Source organism: Heterocephalus glaber, unplaced genomic scaffold, assembly GCF_053883595.1.
Source record: "Heterocephalus glaber isolate CG9 unplaced genomic scaffold, H.glaber_assembly_v1.0 deba00001606, whole genome shotgun sequence".
Lineage (NCBI taxonomy): Eukaryota > Metazoa > Chordata > Mammalia > Rodentia > Bathyergidae > Heterocephalus > Heterocephalus glaber.
Genome location: NW_028258377.1, coordinates 36,826,719 through 36,845,825, shown reverse-complemented (window position 1 = coordinate 36,845,825; position 19,107 = coordinate 36,826,719). Strand labels below are relative to the sequence as shown.

Sequence of the window (19,107 nt, the reverse complement as noted above, 5' to 3'; positions counted from 1 at the left end):
TACTACTTCCTTATCCAACTATATGTCTAGAGAGAACAAATTTTCTATCTTTATTTAAGCAAGACATTGAAGACATTAAAAAAAATAAAGTACTGTTTTCACAATTTTTTGGAAAATTGAGTTACTTTTAAAAAATGTTACTTATATTAACATGTAGTGAAATTGTCTTTTTTTAATTATATATTTAAATTTTTTCTGTTACAAATTTTAATATATATCAGGCAGATATAATCTACATAAGAGCTGTTTGGGATCCTTCATTTATCAGAGAATAAAGAGGTCATGAGACCACAAAGAAGAAAGAACTACTGATGGAATAGAAACAGCACTACAGCGGTTTGCTAGGCTTCTCTCTTCCCTTTCAGAAAGACAGTCCAGCCCCTGGGGTTGGTGTTCTGATACTCACGCGGTATTGGGTAATCTCAGTTCAGGGCCATCTTTTGCAAAGAGCGGCTTTGATCAGTGGCTTGGATTCCTGGTTTTCCTGAGCCAAAGGACCACAGAAACCATCCTGTCCTAGTTGAATCCCCTCACTTTACAGATGAAGCAGCAGCCCAGAGGAGCGAAGGGATTTGTTCGTGTGGGGTGGCGGCAGGGCAGAGGGACTTTAGGGGGCCACTGGTAGGCACATGGGTGTGGTACAGCATTTACCTTTGCACCAGGTGGGTTAAGCATTCACCGAGACAGAAGTTTAATAGCCCATTATCCCTGGTCCCTGCCTGCTGCTGCCGTCTCTGGACCCTGGCAGCTCCCATCTGCTTTCTACTCTCCTGAAAATATGGAGCACAGTGGGGAGATCAAGAGAATTTCTTCCTGAGGGTCAGAGCAGAAGGGTAAAATTACTTTCCAGAGGGTGTGGCTAGGTCTTATTAATGGCCTTTATGAGTAACAAGTGTTACTTGTGAATTTCAAACTTGAAAAAAATGTGTGACAGTTTTGAGGGATTTCCAGACATTGACTGTCAGGGGCCAGATCCTGAGTGGTTTTAGACCGAGTGGTAGCGCATTTGACTTGCTTCCTTTTCCTTTGGCGGTAACAAAGGGCAAGAGAAAAGTACTGAGACGCGTGTGCTCCTCAGTTGTCTCCCCTCGATGCGCCCCCACTCCCTGGAGCTGGAGGGGCGCTCCCTGGACGCTCTCCTGCAGCTGCCCGGCACGCCTTGCTTTCTGTCTGGGGCTCTTTCCCCCGGCGCCCTCTTTCCCGGGGCATCTTCTTCCCCAGTGGTTCCTGTACTACCCTGTATGCCCTGCTGCACCCACCTCGGCTCTGTCCGCCCTGCCAAGCCTTAGCTGGGCCTCTTTTCTCTGGGCTCTGTTCCTGGGCTTCTCTTAAGTGAGGATATTTTTTTCCCACCTTGCATGGTTATTAATGCGTCCCCTTATTTTCCTTGAATTACTGATTTTCAGAAGCTGAGCTCCTCGTCTGATTCTTCCCTATTTCTGGTCCTTCAGTACACTGTTTTAACATGGTAGATGGTGAAGAGTGAATAAGGGCATGTGGGGGCTTTCGCATTGCAACTTGAGGGAATACCAGTAGGGCGGGGACAGCTTGGCCCAAGTCAGAAGGGTCACTGGCTACCCAGGTGGGTTTCTGTCAAAGATGGCTTCTGCAGTGCTAGGACAAGACAGTAATTGGCTTCTTCTTCTTCTTTTTTTTTTTTTTTTAAATTCAAAGTGCACTGTGGACCTCCAGCCTCTAATGGTGTTGCCTCACCTTTACTTTGTTCATTTTTTATAAAACGTCCTGTTAGAGGATCCGGGCTCCTCTTGCTGTTTTGGGAGTCAGCTCAGTGGTTAGGAGCAGGCCCATTCTGGAAGGAGAGGGTGGAGGGCCTGGCGAGAGCCCAGTGTCCCTCTGCCTGATGCGCGAGAGGGGCCTGTGGCACAGGGTAAGCGTGCACTCCGGGGCGAGACTCCCTGGGCTGGAGGCCCGGCTCAGCTCTTTACTAGGTCTGTGACCTTGAGCACACTGCTTCCTTATGCATAAAATCTCCCAGGGTTGTTGGAGGAATCCAGTGAGATAGTGCATGTCGGCCTGGATACGGTGTGAAGTGCTTCGTAAGCCTTAGCTGTTGCTGTGGCTCACACGTCCTTGTCTCCTTCCTTCACTTCAGGTGGTTCCAGACCTTGATCCACCTGTTAAAAGGCAACATTGGCACGGGACTCCTGGGGCTGCCTCTGGCGGTGAAAAATGCAGGCATCTTGGTAAGGGTCTGTCCCGTGTGGGAAAGTGCTTTAGGAGAGGGTGTTTTATTTTTTGATTATTTCACTTAAAACACTACAAGTAGAGAAGCTTTTAAAAAAATTCAGCTGAAAAAGCAAAATTGAGCCGTCCATTCGTGTGAGGGTGTTTAGTAAGGGCCATCTGTGGCCAAGCGCTGTCCAGGTTGTTGGACTGTCAGCGAATCAGACAGAGATCCCTGTCCGCAGGCAGCTTACTCTGTGATGGAGACCTCGCAGGGGGCTGGGCAGTTTCCATCATTCACGTGAACTAAGGAGTTGGCGACAGAAGCCTGTGCTTTGTCTCACAGTCCCCAGCCCCATCCCTGAGTGGCTGCCCTGAGAATCACACGTCCTCTCCTCAGGATTCGTCCAGACTGTCTGCCCACATGCAGAGATGTGGCTTGTCCTCAGCTGGGAGCTGTCTCTCTCAGAGCGGCCTTGCCCTAGTGCTGCCTCCCCTTGTCCCTCTGCGTCCCTTTGCCATCTCTGGTCTGCACTGTGCAGCAGTTTCGGAAGGGACTCCCCTTGAGTCATTCTCCACGGGGCTGGCTCTCTGGGAGGCGCAAAGGCTCAGGTAGCGCCCGCCTCACACAGCAGCTCCACCACTGCTTCTCTGTCAGCTGGGCCAGGAGTCCTGTGCCTGGAAAGTGCTTAGTAGCATTTCAGTCATTCGTGAATCGCATCTCCCTTGGACTCACTCTGTTTCTCTCTCTCCTGCCTGTACCACCTGTTCTCAGCTGGGGCCCCTCAGCCTGCTGGTGATTGGCGTGGTGGCCGTGCACTGCATGGGCATCCTGGTGAAGTGTGCGCACCACTTCTGCCACAGGTGAGCGCCCTCTTAGCTGCTTCTCGGGTGACAAACTTATTTCTGGTTTCTTTACCGACCCCAGACGTGGGAATTCACATGGCTTATGCTCAGTCCTTCCCATTGTCGGCTGCTCGTTACTGAAGGACCGCTTTCCCTGGGTTGTCATTTGTGACACTTATGTCTGGTGGACAGAGGCCACGTCTGAATTTCCTGTCCTTTATGGTGCTACTCTGCTGAAACGGTTCTACAGGATGGTTGTGAGTTACTCTGAAAGCAACTGTCCCGGGGACTCAGCGCTTGTGAGCCTTGAAAGCGTTAGATGGAGGACCTGAGTGGCACCTTGTGGGTGACCAGTGGGGACCTGGCTCCATTAGTTCTGTCACTGTCATTGTCTAATCCGCACTCTGCCCTTCCTCTGTCCCTTCCCTCTCCCAGACTGAACAAACCCTTTGTGGACTACGGGGACACTGTGATGTATGGACTAGAAGCCAGCCCCAGCCCCTGGCTCCGGAACCACGCCCACTGGGGAAGGTAACTGCTTCGGCCTCCCAGAGCAGAGGCTTCAGGCCGGGAGGTGGGGGCCACGTCAGGAGTGGGCGTGCTGTTTGGGGCAGCTCTGCTGGCAGAGACCCTCGTGACCCTGGGCTGCGGGCCCTCTTCTCTGGCCTGGGTTTGGGGCCTGGCCTGAATGCTCTCTAATGACCGGTCCCGCTTTGACAGGCTGTGACCAGTGATTATGTTTGGTTCACTTATTTGTTCAGCAAATGTATTCTAAGCCCTCCACTTCTGAGTGGCACAGAACAGCTCTAGGTTGGAAGGAGAGATTCCCTGGGGTAAATCGTGTGGCTCCCACCCTTCCAGAGTGTAGGGAGAAAGATCCATAGGAGAAGAAGCCAGAGAACAAGGTGGGAGAGCGTAATGACTTCTGCTAGGGGAGAGGAGCACGGTGAAGCAGACATCTGGGGTGTTGGAGGGGGAGCTGCAGCAGGGCTCTGGCCTGCCGGTGTGCACGGGAAACACGTCCGAGGTGAGAGGGGAGCCAGCAAGGCCACAGGTCTAGGAGAGTGTGTGACTTTTCAGATGTCTGCGGGGAAATGCACTGTTTCTATTTCCTGTATCTAGATGTTGAGAATTGATACCATCAAGGGCTGAATTTTTTTTTTTTAATTGAATCACTTAAAGCCCCGTTTTCTAGAATCAAGTCCCGTTTTAGAGGTCAGAGAGGAAACTTGTCTTCATTCAGTCGGCTTCTTCCTGTGATACAGATTCTGTCGTTCTGTTGGCAAAATCCATTTCTGTTGGCTGGGAGAAGCCGGATTGCCAGGTGCTTACTATAAGTTGTTTGGCTGGTTGGTCATTACTTCTTCCTCCCTCCTTCTCTTCCTGTCTTTCCAGAGCCCTCCCCTTTTAATAAAATGGGTTCTCATAGGCAAAGCATTTTTTAACAAGATAGAAGGACATAAAGTTAAAAGTAAACACTTTTACACAGTTACATGGGTACCCTTTTGGAACTTTCTATATGGACAAACATTCACACGTTCTGAAAAAAAATTTTGTTTTTGCACATGTAAGGTTTTTTTTTTTGGTACGGAGGATCGAACTCAGGACCTTGTGCTTGTGAGGCAGGCGGTGGAACCACTGAGCTAAATCCTCAGCCCTGTAAGCTATATTAGGTATTGTTTGGAAATTTGCTTTTTCTCCTTAAATGTCTTAGATATTTTTCCATATCAGCACATACAGATTTAATACATTCCTTCCAATCGAAGCAGGATTTTCAGTGCTATGGTGGCAATCTTGGTATATTTCCACCTTAACCTTAATCCATACCGTATGAAGACTTTGTGTCAAAAATATTTTTATAGCCACCATCGTTTGTGATCTCAGGCAGTTGACATAGAACTAAAAAAGTGAATTCACTTGTTTTATTCGCTAATGTGTTATAGATCCATTCCTGTTCAGTACAAGGTCCTCTAGTGCTTGGAAGTAATGCTCAATTTTGAAAGTGGAAATGGGTAATCATGAAACACTGGGGAGAAAGAAAGCCCTGGCTCAGTCTCTTTCAAAATATTTGTTAATGTTGAAAACATGCTAGAAATCCTAATGTTCACTCATTGCCTCCATAACCTAGTTTAGCTTTGAATGCAACCACTTTATCTACTGATATGAACACAAGTGTCATTCTTCCTGTAAATGACAGGGTGAGTTCATTGAGCAGATTGACTATGTCACATAAATAAACAAATTTTATGACCTAATACACTCTTTCCAGCTGCTAAACAGTGCCCCATTTAGGAATGGTCTATAATTTAATTGCTTTCCTGAGGATGGCCCTTTAGGTTGTTGTCAGCTATTGCATAACTGTCCTCCCACCAGCTGTCGGTTTGGGAACATTTAGGTCAGTTTTTGGGTACAGGTTATAGGACGATCCCATGAAGGGTGTTCTTCCAGGTCTTTTATTTGCCTGAAATGGGGCGTGTGGGCAGTGGGCCAGGAGGAGGTCGGGGCTGCACTGTGGTCACGGAGCCCGAGCTGTGCTGTGCTGACTCCCTGTCCTCAGGCAGCAGTCTAGACAGAGGACCAGGAAAGGGACCTTGGGAGCCCAAGGACAGAGCCTCCTCTCCTTCCCCGAAGCTCCAGGCTGGGGGCACGGACACATTTCTTCCCTCACCAGGACATGCTTGTCCTCGCCACCTGCTGGGAAGGGTCTGTGATGACTTCAGCAGCACCTTTAAGTCACCGTCTCTCTGGGGTCTTGCATCTGTGTCGTGATGATCTTTCTACTCCTCCCTCCCGTCTCCAGGCGCACCGTGGACTTCTTCCTGATCGTCACTCAGCTGGGATTCTGCTGTGTCTATTTCGTGTTTCTGGCTGACAACTTTAAACAGGTAGGGTCCTGAGCAAAGCGAGAATGACAAGAGATGCGTCGAATTTCTATTTAGGGTTCTTTCCAAGCTAGTTTTGGTCAACAGAAGAGTTAAGGTTTTAGTACCTCATATACACAGTTTCTTTTGTTTGATTCTCTTGTGGAGTCTAGGGCGCAGAGAAACCCCAAGATGTCTGGTCCATCCTTCTGTCTTAAGAGAGATGTGGTCAAACCCAGCATGGACAGTTGGGTTGCTGTTGGTAACCATGGAGATCTCCAGGGAGGCTCCCGGGCCGCTGGTGTCTCTGAGGCCTCGCTCACTCACGGGATCCTCTAGGCAGGAACTCCTTGTCACGACACCCACAGGCGCTGTCATTGGAGGGCGCTTCTTCTTTCTTCCCCTCATTCTAGGTGGTCGAAGCTGCCAACAGGACCACAAACAACTGCCACAACAACGAGACAGTGATCCTGACGCCCACCATGGACTCGCGTCTCTACATGCTCGCCTTCCTGCCCTTCCTGGTGCTGCTGGTGTTCATCCGCAACCTCCGGGTCCTGTCCATCTTCTCGCTGCTGGCCAACATGAGCATGCTGGTCAGCCTGGTCATGATCTACCAGTTCATAGTCCAGGTACGAGCCCGGACCATCCTGTCCCATGAAATAATACCAGACAGGCAAACAAAACAAAATGGAGTGTAAGTAGTTATGTGTTACTTACGCATGGTGTAGTTAGAGGAGAAGTCCTTAGTATCAGTACTGTTATTTTGGGTCAGATGATTTTTTATTGTGGGACTGTCCTATATGGTAGCAGTATCCGGGTCTCTACCCTGTAGGTGAAGAGATAACTGTGCCCCCAGCTGTGACAACCCAAAATTCTCTAGATGCTGCCCATGTCCTGGGGACGTGCCCTCAGTCCCCTGAGTTGAAATCAAACTGGTTTTGAATGTTTTTGATTCAACTCTTAGTGGATGATCATTGTATACAATTGGAAAATAGGGGGAAAAATTAAGATCAAAATAAAAATTGATTTTTCTAATCTGTGTTTAGATAAGGTAATTCTCCACCAACTCTAGTTTTGCATTTATCTGTCAAAATTACAAATGCACACTGCTTGGTCAGCACTGGTGAGCAGGTCTGGGCTGACGTGAGAGCTTTCTAATGCTCTCACCATAACTAGTCTCATCCCATGAGAATGAGGATTTCTTTATTCCCTCAGAAATTAACCACATTTCATGGTACAGGAGGGATTAGTACCTTTAATGACCTAAGCACCTGTCAAGGGCACAGTACTGTCATGATGGCAGTCAGATTGCAGCCCGAGCTTTGGAGGGGACAAACGGTGTCCAAGCCATGGCCCATTGGAACAGGCAGTTTGAAAGTCGGCTTTTCTTTTAGTCAAAGCAGAATGTATGCACTTGATTTAAAAGCCAAGTTCTAGAAAGGCAGCACCTTCTGAACACACTGCCCCCCCCCCCAATCATTTGCATGGTCTGTGAGCAGTGACCACGGTTCAGTGGTGAACCAAGTAGCATCCCCCGACTGCGGCTCCTTCTAGTATGGCCCTACAGCCCTACCTTGTACCTGCAGTTAACAGTTGTCCCCTTCTCCACTTTGTTCTGAGCCCAGGGTCTGTGCACTGAGCTACATCTTCAGCCCTTTTCATTTTTTATTTTGAGACAGGATCTCGCAAAGTTGCTCAGGACTTGCAATCCTCCTGCCTCAGTCTCCCAGAGTCTAGCTTTACTGGAATGCACCACCATTCCCAGCTAACAATTGCCTTTTATTTGCCCATATTTTAATGTTCCTTTTGCTATGTTTTTCCCAATGTTGCCCAACACGCTTTATGTGCCTCTCAATATTTTCCAAATGTGGAACCTCATTGACAAGAAAAAAAGCCCGGCATGGTGGTGGTGCACACTTGTAGCCCCAGCTATTTAGGAGGCTGAGGCAGGAGGACACGGTTTGAGGCCGGCCTGGGTGACTTACTGAGACCCTGTCTCAAAAAAAGAGGGCTGGGGATTTAGCTCAGTGGTGTCACCACCTGCCTCGAAAGCACAAGGTCCTGAGTTTGATCCCCGGTATCAAAAAAGAAAGAAAGGAAAAAAGGAAAGGAAGGAAGGAAGGAAGAAAGGAAAGAAAGCAGGCAGGCTGGGGTTGTAGTCCAGTGGTAGAGTGCATGCTTAATATGTGTGAGACCCTAGGTTCAGTCCCCAGGACTGCAAAACAGAAAGAGGGAGAGGAAGGGAGACAGAGAGGGAGAGAGAGAAAGGATAAGAGCTAATCTAAAACTTGACCAACATTCCTTCCAGCTTTATTTATGTGGGCTGTTTGTATATCATATCATAGTGATTATATAAATTTAAAAATATTTGCTCAATGTGATTTCATAAGTACGTTTTCATGTTCTATTTAGTTATCCCAATTTATACTTTTTAATCAGTATATAATATTCTGTGATATAGTTGGTGTATGACTAATTTCTTGTCACTTGTTTGGGAATATTTAAAGTGCTGGTTTTCAGTTACTTTGCTAAATAGCTTTGTGCAACTTCCATCATCTTTTGATTTTTTTTTTTTTTTGGGTACTGGGGATCGAACTTGATATTTTTGATTTGCATCAAATTTCTGAGGCCAGGATTATCTAGTGGAAGAATGCTACTCTACGCAAGTCCAACGTCTGACTCTTTTATAGTACTTTGGACTAGTCTTTCCCCAAAGCAAATAAGGTTTTCCCAACCTAGAGAGAAGAAAAAACTCCAAGGCTAAGTGTCCCTAACTCACCTGTCAGCTGTCAGGCGCTCCCCCTTTGTGGGACCTTGGGATTGGGAGGTGTGACCTCTTTCACTTGGGGTTAGCTCTGGGTAGCCTTCCACTTTGCTCTGTCTGTCTCTTTCAGAGGATCCCCAACCCCAGCCACCTGCCCTTGGTGGCATCCTGGAGGACCTACCCTCTGTTCTTCGGCACAGCCATCTTTGCATTTGAAGGCATTGGAATGGTAAGAGCAGGGCTGTGGCTTGGGGCTGAGTGCTCCCCGGTGCCTTAGTGTCCTCCCCCTGCCCTGCTGCTGAGGCAGTGCTGTCAGAAAGGCTCTCTGGAGACTCACTGGCCACTTAGTGAATAAGTTCCCGGGTTCTGAGGGAACTTCCCAGGTCCAGCCTTTGAGTAGAAGTGATATGTAATTTTCATGTGATCTTGTCAGAGCCCCTGACTGCATACTCGCCTCCTGTGTGCGTGGTAAGCAGCAGGACCCGGCAGTCAGGATCGCTGGGGCCAGAGGTGGAGCCTTGGGCCAAGTCCCGGCTCTGCCCGAGCAGGCGTGTGCCCTGAGCATGCCCACAGCTCTCTGAGCCTTACTGTTTGCGTCTCAGAAGTGAGCCTGGTGACGGGTAGGTGTCAGGGTTAAATGACTGGCACATGGTGACATTCTGCAGGTTTTCATATTTATTAATAATATTACTGAGTTAATTATTGAATCCATATGCCAATGAGTAATTCCTCTGCCCTGGAACCTTGGTGTGCTATATTTTCTATGTGTAAGTGAGTAGATTTCACTCCGGGCTTGGCTTCTCCCTGTTATTGCTGTGACCTCCCAAATTCTTTTCCCAAAGAGTCGTCTCCACTCACCTGTACTTATTTTGGTTTTCACTTACATTTTTCGTAGTGGCCCACGACTCTTCTTTGAAAGAAAGTTCTCTGCTGGCCAACAGCCTGAAAATGAGATAACTCTTCTCCTTGCCTGGTATTTCTTTCTCTCCCCGTATGATTTCATTAATACCTTATTTACTTCCAGGCCGGGAATTTAGCTCAGTGCACCTGCCTCGAAAGCACAAGGTCCTGAGTTTGATCCCTGGTACTGGAAAAAAAAACCACCCAAAACCTTATTTACTTCCAAGAAAACCTGGAAACCAGACAGATTTTTTTTTTTTTTTTTGCCAAAATGCTGAGGAATCCCACAGGTGGTGTCTGTGGGAAGTGTTAAGTCTGACCTTCCGGGGTAGGCTTTGTGCTCGACGTGCCTAAATCTCCATTCTTCTGAGGTTTAAACGCTTTCCTGGCACTTCTCAGGCCTATCAGGACAGTGAGACTCACTGTGGGTTCCTGCTGCTGGGCCAGAGGCCTGACCGGGCCCGTTTTGGCAGAAAGAATGTGTTCCCAAGAACTCAGGACTTGAGAGCAGAGGTTGAGATGTGTGGGAAGATCCCCAGGGGCCCTGGAACCTTCGTAAGGAATGTTCCTACGTTTTTATCAGTTTTCCCTAGTAGCCCCGTGCGGTAGCTGTTCTTCGCGTGGTTTCATCAGCTAAGGCTTGCATACAGCATCATTCTAGAAACATTCCCTGATGCTTCAGCAGTTTTTGGTGTTTCCCACTGTGAGACTGGGGAGCCCTGCTGTTTTGATCTTCATCAGATGATGCCTCTTCAGAGTGGCAGGGGGAGTCTCGGCCGGACTCGTCCAGCCACTCTGCTGTCTGCTTTCGGCCAGCCTGGGCCTGCTGAGACCCAGCAGATGGCTCCCTTCCCGTCTCTTGGAGTGAGGCACGCCGACCCCAGTGGAGACTCTGGGTCAGCTGAAGCTTGAGCAGGGCTGGGCAGGTGCTGAAGGCCATGGGGAAATGCAGAGCCTGGCATCCCTAGGAAGGGTTGCTGCGCCCGGGTGTGATGCGTACATGGCGGAGACGCTGTGCCTCCTGGGACGGAGTTATAGGCTGTGATGATCGTCACAGTGCCTCTGCCATGAACGCACCTTCCTGGGGGCCTTTGCTTTTGCCGGAGCTGAGGAAGACCCTGTGTGACGGGGCAGCGGGGCCTGGGTTTGCAGCAGGAGTCTGGGTGCTAGGCTCAGGTTTGCCCAAGTCTCCGGGTGCCTGGTTGAGTCACATGCCTGTTCCTCTGACTTGGAGGTTGAACGTGTCACCTCTGGTGTCTGCCCCTGGAGGAGGCAGGTTGCTGGGGAACGAGAGTGGCAGTCTCTCCTGGCCTGTGATTTGCCTTTTGAGATGGTTGAGCAGGGAGCTGCTGTCTCGGGTTTTGCCTGAGGCCTGCTGTGAGGGACCTGCTGATTGTCACACGCTGCCCTCCTGGTGACGGGAAGACAGGGCCCTCCCTAGCTCTTGCCCAGCCCCACCTGACCTCGTAGGGCTTCCTGGTGAGACAGCCGAGCTCTGCAGTCCCCTCTGATCCCAAGAGTGTCATTTCTGTTGAAATAACTCAGGCTCGTTTGTTCGCCTGTCTAGTAAAGGAAAATGTGCTTTTGGAGAGTCCTGGGGATAAAGAAGTGACTTCTTTCCCGATGACTTCATGGGCTATTAATTTTGCTTCTTCCTGTGCTTTCTCCTTTCTCGCTACTTTCTCAAAGGTTCTGCCTCTTGAAAACAAAATGAAGGATCCCCAGAAATTCCCGCTCATCCTGTACCTGGGGATGGCCATTGTCACTGTCCTCTACATCAGCCTGGGCTCCCTGGGGTACCTGCAGTTCGGAGCCAGTATCCAAGGCAGCATCACCCTCAACCTGCCCAACTGCTGGTATGTGGGGGAGGATGGAAACCCAGGAGCACTGGATGGTCTTAAAAAGTATGGGGGCCGGAAGGTGGTGGGCTTCCTCTTCCTTCCTCTTCCATGAGCTCGGCATTACTGCCATCGTCCTTGGCTGCCCTGCCCTTCAGTTTGTGTTTGGCCGAGTGAGTCTTGTCTGGGCTTATACTGAATCTGTGTGCTGAGCAGCTGACTGATAGACATTTCTCTGGTAATCCTGTGCCCGAAAGGGCCAGGTGTCCACTCTGTGGACCGTAAGTGTTCCAGATGGATGGGGAGAGAGGAGGGTGAGCCAGTATTTGGTTAGTAGCTTCCAAAGTGTACCCCCCTCAGCAGTCACAACGTGACATGCACGTGGGTTGCAACGTGGGCGGGGGTGCTGGGAGTCCTTTGTCGTTAACTGGTGGATGTCTTGTAGGGCAACACCAACGCATCATGAAAGGTTTGCTAGAAAAGTAGATGCCAGCTGGGTATGCTGGCATGTGACTAATCCCAGCTACTCAGGAGGCTGAGAGGTAAGAGGATTGCAAGTTTATTGGCCAATCTAAGATCCTGTCTCAGAAATTTAACGAAACAACCAAAAAATGAACTGGGGATGTAGCTCAGCATGAAGGCCTCGGTTCCAGTACCAGATAGATAGAGAGGGCTGCAGCTCAGTGGTAAAACACTTGCCTAGCACACGTGAGACCCTGGGTTCAATGCCCAGCACTGCAAAAATAAAACAAAGGTAGGAGACACAGAGTGTGTGCTAGGCAACAGTTCTCTTTTGAAGATTCAGATCTCGCTGTGGAGAGCAACTGTTTATAGTTAAGGAGAAGCCTTCTGTGCCCAAAGGAATAAAAATAACCTTCTAGTGCAGCCTGGTGGATCTGCCAGCGTGTGCTTTTAGCTCTGATTGGAGAGACTTTGGACGAGGACAGATGGGGGAAGTTGAGGAAGAGCCCGCTCAGTGGTGTCAGTGTCTAGCACAGGGCAGCAGCAGGCGTCTTGAGGATTGAGTCTGTTGCTCAGCCATCCAAGTGATAGCACTAAAATGGGCCACTGTTGTCAGAAAGTCTGTTCCTCTTTCCCTGCTACCTGTTTGAAATTTCCAGAGAGTCCCTTTGCTTCCAAGAGGGAAAACCCAGATGGCAGCTTGGTGTAGCCACGTCACCTTCCCCTGACACTTAAACCCATCAGTCACAGCAGGAGGAGCCGCGGTTGTCTGAGGACCCGGGTGCTTTGACTCCCCAAGCTCAGCTGTGCCATCTTCTTGGCTTTATTCAGGTGCAGTGTGCTCAGTCTCCCCACGTATGACTCTCCTGATTCCTCGTGTCCCCTGTCCAGAGGCTTCGACACTGCTTCAGCTGTGGAGCCGCCAGCTGGTATTTTTTTCCAAAGCATTTTCATTATCTGGACTGGTACAAGCGAGACTTTTTACCAAACTCAGGCTTTCCCCTGGTGTTTTCTTGGTTAGATGATGTTAGAACATCATGTGGTTATTGAGTTGAGCCCCTGAGAATCTCAGTGCACATTCTGCCTGTAATATGACCACGCTGTGAACTTCCAGCAAGGGAGCCCAAGTCCTCTGGGTGTGTAACTAGGGATCGTCTTGTTAGATGTGGAGCTTTGCGTGGCGCCAGAGTGGCCTTTCCCTGAACATTCACATCATACACATGAGTGATGTTTTCTGCTCTGCCCTAAGCAGGCCCTGGTGTGACCAGGCAGGGGGTCCCGTGATGAGTCACCATTTCTGGGGGAGCTGCTCGTGCTCATGTGCTAGGAAGGGGCCACCGTGGCATGGAAAGGATTCTGCTCCTCTGTGGCTCCTGTGTGGCCACCATCTGATTCTGGGGAGTATGGAGTCAGACGGGAGGGATTTAAAAGGCGTGTTGTATTTTAATCGTATGTTTAATTTTTGAAAGGATATTTGCTCATATGCCTAGGAAAGATTTCCAGATGTTCAGCAGGTGTAGAGTGTTCGGTTTTACTGCCCCCATCACAGGCAGCCACTCTTCTGCTTTCTTGTGTTTTCCCTCTGAGATGTTCAGCTCCCTTGTGGACGTCCTGTGTGCACAGAAGGGATGCTCGACTCTTCCGTGCAGAGATGAGTCGCAGCCCTCGGGAGACACCCTACTGCATCATGGTTTGGTTCACACAGTGGCACATTGCAGGAAAAGTTCCGTGTCAGCACCTACAGTTCTGTTCATAGTTGTTAAGAGCTGCATAGGGGCACCGTGATTTATTTAACCGGTTTCCCACTCATTAACATTTTGTCTTCAACCCTTCATCCTTCAGCAGTGCTGCAAGAGAAATATGTTGAATGTGTATTTTTGTGCACATGTGAAAGTGCCCCTGGGAGAGAAGTTCCTGAAAGGAGCTGCAAGGTCTAAGAATGCGTGGGTTCGTGACCTTGAGCGCCGCCTCCATCTCGCTCTCAGCTGATGTCCGAGCAGCTGGGCCTACTGCTGAAGCGCCCGCTCTCTCTGCAGGCTGTACCAGTCGGTGAAGCTGCTCTACTCCATCGGGATCTTCTTCACCTACGGGCTGCAGTTCTACGTCCCGGCTGAGATCATCATCCCCTTCTTCGTGTCCCGAGCGCCTGAGCAGTGCAGGCTGCTGGTGGACCTGTCCGTGCGCACCGCCATGGTGTGCCTGACGTGTGAGTAGACCTCGCCCTGTGTCCCCCCAGGGCCCAGGCCTGGGGAAGCCACCTGTGCTGGGGGCTCACGCAGACAGTGGGGTGCAGAGCCTGCCTCGGGTATGGGCAGCAGGACAGGAGTGCACGGTGGGCATGCGCTGCCGGGGGCGGGGGCAGCTCCAGGTGAGGGTAAGGTAAAAGGAAAGGAGGCTACTGGACCCAGTCACAGGACGGGGCACTTTGATAGAGGAGATGTGTTATTTGTTTTTTCAAAGAGTTCATTTTGAACCTGGATTTTTTTTTTCACGGTTCACTTCGAGCTGGGACAGACATTTTTTATGTCTGTCTTATGAAATATGTTTCTTAGAAAATGTCTGTTGATTCACCTAGGTGTTTGATTTATTCTTTTTAAATTTTTTTCCTGGTACTAGGGATGGAACTCAGGACCTTGCGCTTGCAAGGCAGGCACCGGTGCCACTGAGCTACATCCCAGCTGTTTGATTTATTCTTTGTGTCTTATCTCCTTTCCCAAAACCACTTGCCAAGGGCTATGAGTTAAAAAAAAGATGTCACCAGGCATCTGTGTGGTCGTGCACGCGCGTAATCCCAGCACTTCGGAGGCTGAGGCAGGAGGATTGCCTTGAGTTTGAGGCCAGCCTGGGCGACATAGGGAGACCCTGTCTCAAAAAAAAAAAAAAGGATGTCACCTCATTTGCTCTTAGTTGAAAACTAATAGAAATTAGTAAAAAATTAATGTCTTCTTGTTGCTTTTATGAGCTAGTAGACTAGGGAATCCCTGGGGGAAAAATGGTCTATAATATCTAATTTAAATTTCTAGGCGATTTGCAGTTGTTTTCCAACTAAAGTACTTGAAGCATATATTTATTTATTTGGCATTTTTATTTTGGGTTTTATTCTTTTGAGACAGGAATCTCTTTGGTTATTATATTGAGAATTCCCTGGGAATTTCCTTATGTAGTCAAGTCTCTTTGGAATAAAGATCGGTCTATATGATTTCTAATTGGACTGGAGTTGATTGTTTTAGTAAAGACAGATGTGAGTGTTTTCTAGGATTTGCTCATAGTCCGGGAAATCAGAAGTGACTTTATTGGTTGTCTGTTAGCAAGAAAAGGGCAACCAGGAGGCTGCCTGTCCTTTCATCCACCCACGCCAGCGTGAGCTGTGGACAAACGCCTGTCCCCTGGCCACTGCAGTTCCTTTCTTTTTTTCTTTTTTTTGGTACCGGGGATCAAACTCAGGACCTTGCGCTTTCGAGGCAGGCGGCAGAACCACTGAGCTAAATCCCCCGGCCCTGCAGTTTCTTTCTTAATTTACTTCTGGGATAGTGGGTGGAAACTTAGGCTCCTGGATCTGTATGTGGAAAGAACTCACCGGAACCACGGAGGGGCAGGCTTCCCGTGACTTTCAGAGTTGGCCCTGTGCGTTTCTCTTCAGGCAAAGGCAAACAGGGCACAGCTCCCCGCAGTCGGCAACCAAGAGTCTGGCTCCTTGCTGTGCCCCAGGTTCCGTCGTGAACAGCCCACAAGGCAGCTAAGCCAGGGCTCGGAGCAACTGGCAAGAAAAGGAATGCAAAGCACCTTGCTTTTGCAGGATTGTCTTCCTGTGCAGTGGTAGCATAGGCTGCTTGCACTGTCGAAATTAACCTTCTGCCCGCTGCTCCTGGTGCTGTGGTTCGGATGCGAGTGTCCTCTGTGGATGCCATAGCTTCGAGGGCTGGGAGGACAGCTGCTGTGTGGACAGTGGTATGTGAGGCCTGATTCTGGAATCTAAAGGGCGTTGGAAGAAAGGGTGGGGTAGTTCAAACCATTTATAAAGTGGTTCCTAGAGGAAAAGCAGCGCTGCCTCGACAGAGCAGCTCCGTCCCCTGCCCTGGTGCGCTGGGGCGGTGACGCTGGCCTCCTCCTTGCTGTCCTCTTCCTTCTCAAGGCTGGCTCAGGCTTCCTGATGCGCGTATGTCTTGCTTCTTGCCAGGTTTGTGTCCACCACACCCCAGAGGAGGCCGAGGTCCCTGACTTAACAGACCTCCAGCTATCCTTAAATGCCTCTTGATTTTTTGCTTCATTCTTCCTGGCTTTCCCTGCCATCTCACCTCCCTTCTGCAGAGTGATGCTCAAAAAGCAAGGCTGCGTTTGATCTTCAAACGCAGGCGGCCGTTTTCCCCTCCCTGTCTTTTGGGACTGAGCATTGCTCAGCCTGAACCTTAAAAGACGACACGGCAGCCCCTTTATCTCCCAGAGCTCTCTGGCTCCTTCCCTTCCCCGGAGACTTTGAAGTGATTACAGGAATCAGGAGAGGCCTTTCAGGGTAGCATCAACTTAATGGATTTATGTGAGCTCATTTTGCCCTCGCTGCTCTGTTCTTTCAGGTCTTTTGGGGCAAGGCCTGTGATTTTAAATCTTTGATATAACCGATTGCTTTCAGTTACACTCATACATCTCAACAGCAGCTCGTGTCACTGCTGTTTCTGGCCCTGGTCTTTTTTTTTTGGTATCGGGGATCGAACTCGGGACCTTGCGCTTGTGAGGCAGGCGCCGGAACCACTGAGCTAAATCCCCGGCCCTCTGGCATGTGTCTCTTTTCCAACCTTTTCTCTGTCTGTTTTCTTGCCCTCCGTCTCCAAGGGAACAGGGGGAGTTGGGTCCAGCCTCACTCCCAGCCCCCACTCACAATTCAACTCTTCACCGGTCTCCCCAGCCCTCGAGGATTACTGTAGCTGACGCCTCCTTTTTGTTGCTTCATTTTGGGCTGTCGGAGACCAGAAGAGGGGAAAACAGATTTGGAGGATGGTGCTCACTGTGTGATCAAGTGGGACAGGATTTCCTTCGGGCTCACATGTGTGGAAATGCAGACTGAACAGGTTGCCTGACGTCTGGAGCGTGTGTAGACGGAGAGCCTGGAAGAGGCCAGCTCCGTCAGTGGCACAGATTCTCTGTGGCATTTGTCATGTGAGACATTTTGCTTCACTTATGTATGAGAATTTCAGAAACCTATTGTAGAGGATGTAATAACGTGAAACCGTACCTGTGATGAGACCTGTTCGGACGGGAATGTGCAGCCTCGGACAGGCAGATGGGTCAGATCAGGAATCGCCCAGCAGCTTCTGGCTTTTCCCATTCACAGTCTTGCAGCTGCAGGGACGAGGCAGCATCATTAACCCCGCGGGCAACTCTGGGCCGTCTCAGGATCCCATGCAGGCCTTGGAGTCCTTGGCTGAGGACTACGAAGTAACTGTGACCTCTGAGGTTTCTCCCGGTGCCAAAGTTCTGTGGCTTGGTTATAAATTTCTACGTAAATATTGTGCTAAAAAAGGAAAGTTAATGTGAAAACATTTGGAGATGAAAGAAGTTCTCTGTCCCACTGACAGAATAATTTTTACTTTGCATTTTATGTTTGTCTTAATCCTCATTGGTACATTGTAAAAATATTTTCAATCATGGGATAGGCATAACTTTGTTCTCCTTTTATTATTATATCATGAATATAGACATACTCTTTAACATTTTCCTGACGTTCTTTTGTACTGGTGGATAATAGTTATGCTACTCCTTTAATAGACAGGTTGTTTCCCTTGCTTTTATATTTTTTCCTGTCTGTACCCCCACCAAGTGAAATGATGCATCTATTCAAGACCCTCACTAATTGTGAAGGTGGGTTGTTAGGTGTTAGAAAGTAACAGGATGGGTTTCACTGGCATTGATCAGAGCAGAAGAGCAGCAAGAATTTCCCGACACCGGGCCCGTAAGAGTCGAGTGCTTCTGTAAATGTGTGTTTGTTCTTTTAAGTGCTTGGCTCTCCTCTCCTCTTGTGCATTATAAGTCAGCTCTTTCTGAGGCTGGTCCAAAACCACAGACTCCTGCATCCCAGTCATTTCCCTTTCTGAACACGACCGTTGGCCTTATGATGGCTCAGCAGTTGCAAGACTGTATTCTTAGTGTGTCTGAACCCAGAGGGAAGATGTTTTGTAATACACTGGAGCCTCTTGACTCACCATGTGGTCAGGGTAGGTTGTCCTCAGTCCCCTTTTCCGCTGCTGCAGTAGGGAGTAGACTCTGGTCTTTCCTAAGCAAGCATTAGGCATTTTGCATGGTGGCAAAACACAGATGCCTGCTGTTGGGCCCTGGGGCTGGTGATGCCAGTTTGGTGTGGGCATCCTGCTCCTCCCTGTCCCCAGTCATCGAAGTGGGGGCTCACCTTTCGTGCTTTCTCCCCGTTGTCTTTTCCCAGTGTCAGGCCCGAAAGCTGTCTGTCCAGCTAGGACAGAAAGAGTGCTTTCTTCTGTGAGGAGAAGTGTCTGTTCCTTTATAAATCTCTGTTAAGGACATTAGGCAGCTTATCTTGCATCTCCTTTGTAGTAAAAACAAGAACAAGGTTTAGATTGCTTATAAAATACCCTGAAGTGGAAGATCTCTGTGTGAAGAGAGAAATGGTTCTGACCCCACAGGCTTCCGTGACCTCTTGTCACGGGTGGAGCACATCTCTGGCCACACTCGCCTCTTCTCGCCAAGTGTCCTTCCAGCTTAGCATGGGGTGGTGAGGTGCCAGCCCTCCAGGCTGGGAGGGACAAGCCACCTGACTCATCCCTGCAGGGCTCTGTCCTCTCTGGTGTGCTGCATGGCCCTTGAGTATCTGCTCACACTCTGGGTACAAGGCCAGGTGGGCCGTGTGTCCTGGGAGAGAGTGCCAGTGCTTTGCTCTGCCCCTTGGTGCTTCCTGAGTATGCTCCTTGTGACCACAACTGGATCGTGCAGTCTCTTAACTTGCAAGTTGGCTGCGACTTCAGTAGTCATCCAGTATCAATGCAGTCACCTTCTGTTGTAGGTGACTAGACTGAGGCTCAGAGTGGGGAGCTCCTTTGCCCTGGGCCACACAGCTCTTTGCAGACTGGAGCCTGGTGATGAGGTTGGCAAACACTTATGCGTGTATCGTGTGGTTTTAGTGCTCGCCATCCTTCCCATGGGTGATCTCATTTGACCACCCCTACTTAGCAGCTGGGGAAGGAATCTATGTAGGAGCTCCCTGGTGTTGGCGCTGGGCGGAGTCTGG

General features: G+C 49.4%; 1 protein-coding gene and 1 long non-coding RNA gene across 9 annotated transcripts in view; one reads left to right on the top strand and one right to left on the bottom strand.

The window, feature by feature from the left end:
* The window catches only part of Slc36a1 (solute carrier family 36 member 1), an 86,043-nt gene that overhangs the window by 15,719 nt on the left and 51,217 nt on the right, over positions 1-19,107 (top strand). For all 8 annotated transcript variants that reach the window (XM_087194938.1, XM_087194935.1, XM_087194936.1 and 5 more), the window contains 8 exons: positions 2,114-2,204; positions 2,960-3,048; positions 3,466-3,561; positions 5,831-5,915; positions 6,305-6,523; positions 8,789-8,887; positions 11,248-11,414; positions 13,895-14,064. In XM_087194938.1, coding sequence (XP_087051064.1) covers positions 2,114-2,204; positions 2,960-3,048; positions 3,466-3,561; positions 5,831-5,915; positions 6,305-6,523; positions 8,789-8,887; positions 11,248-11,414; positions 13,895-14,064 — 1,016 coding nt within the window. The remainder of the gene's footprint in view (positions 1-2,113; positions 2,205-2,959; positions 3,049-3,465; positions 3,562-5,830; positions 5,916-6,304; positions 6,524-8,788; positions 8,888-11,247; positions 11,415-13,894; positions 14,065-19,107) is intronic.
* LOC110345061 (uncharacterized) lies at positions 5,261-6,309 on the bottom strand. The gene is made up of 2 exons (XR_002388103.2): positions 6,020-6,309; positions 5,261-5,923 (listed from the first exon to the last, which is right to left on the bottom strand). It is a non-coding gene; the product is annotated as an uncharacterized LOC110345061 (long non-coding RNA).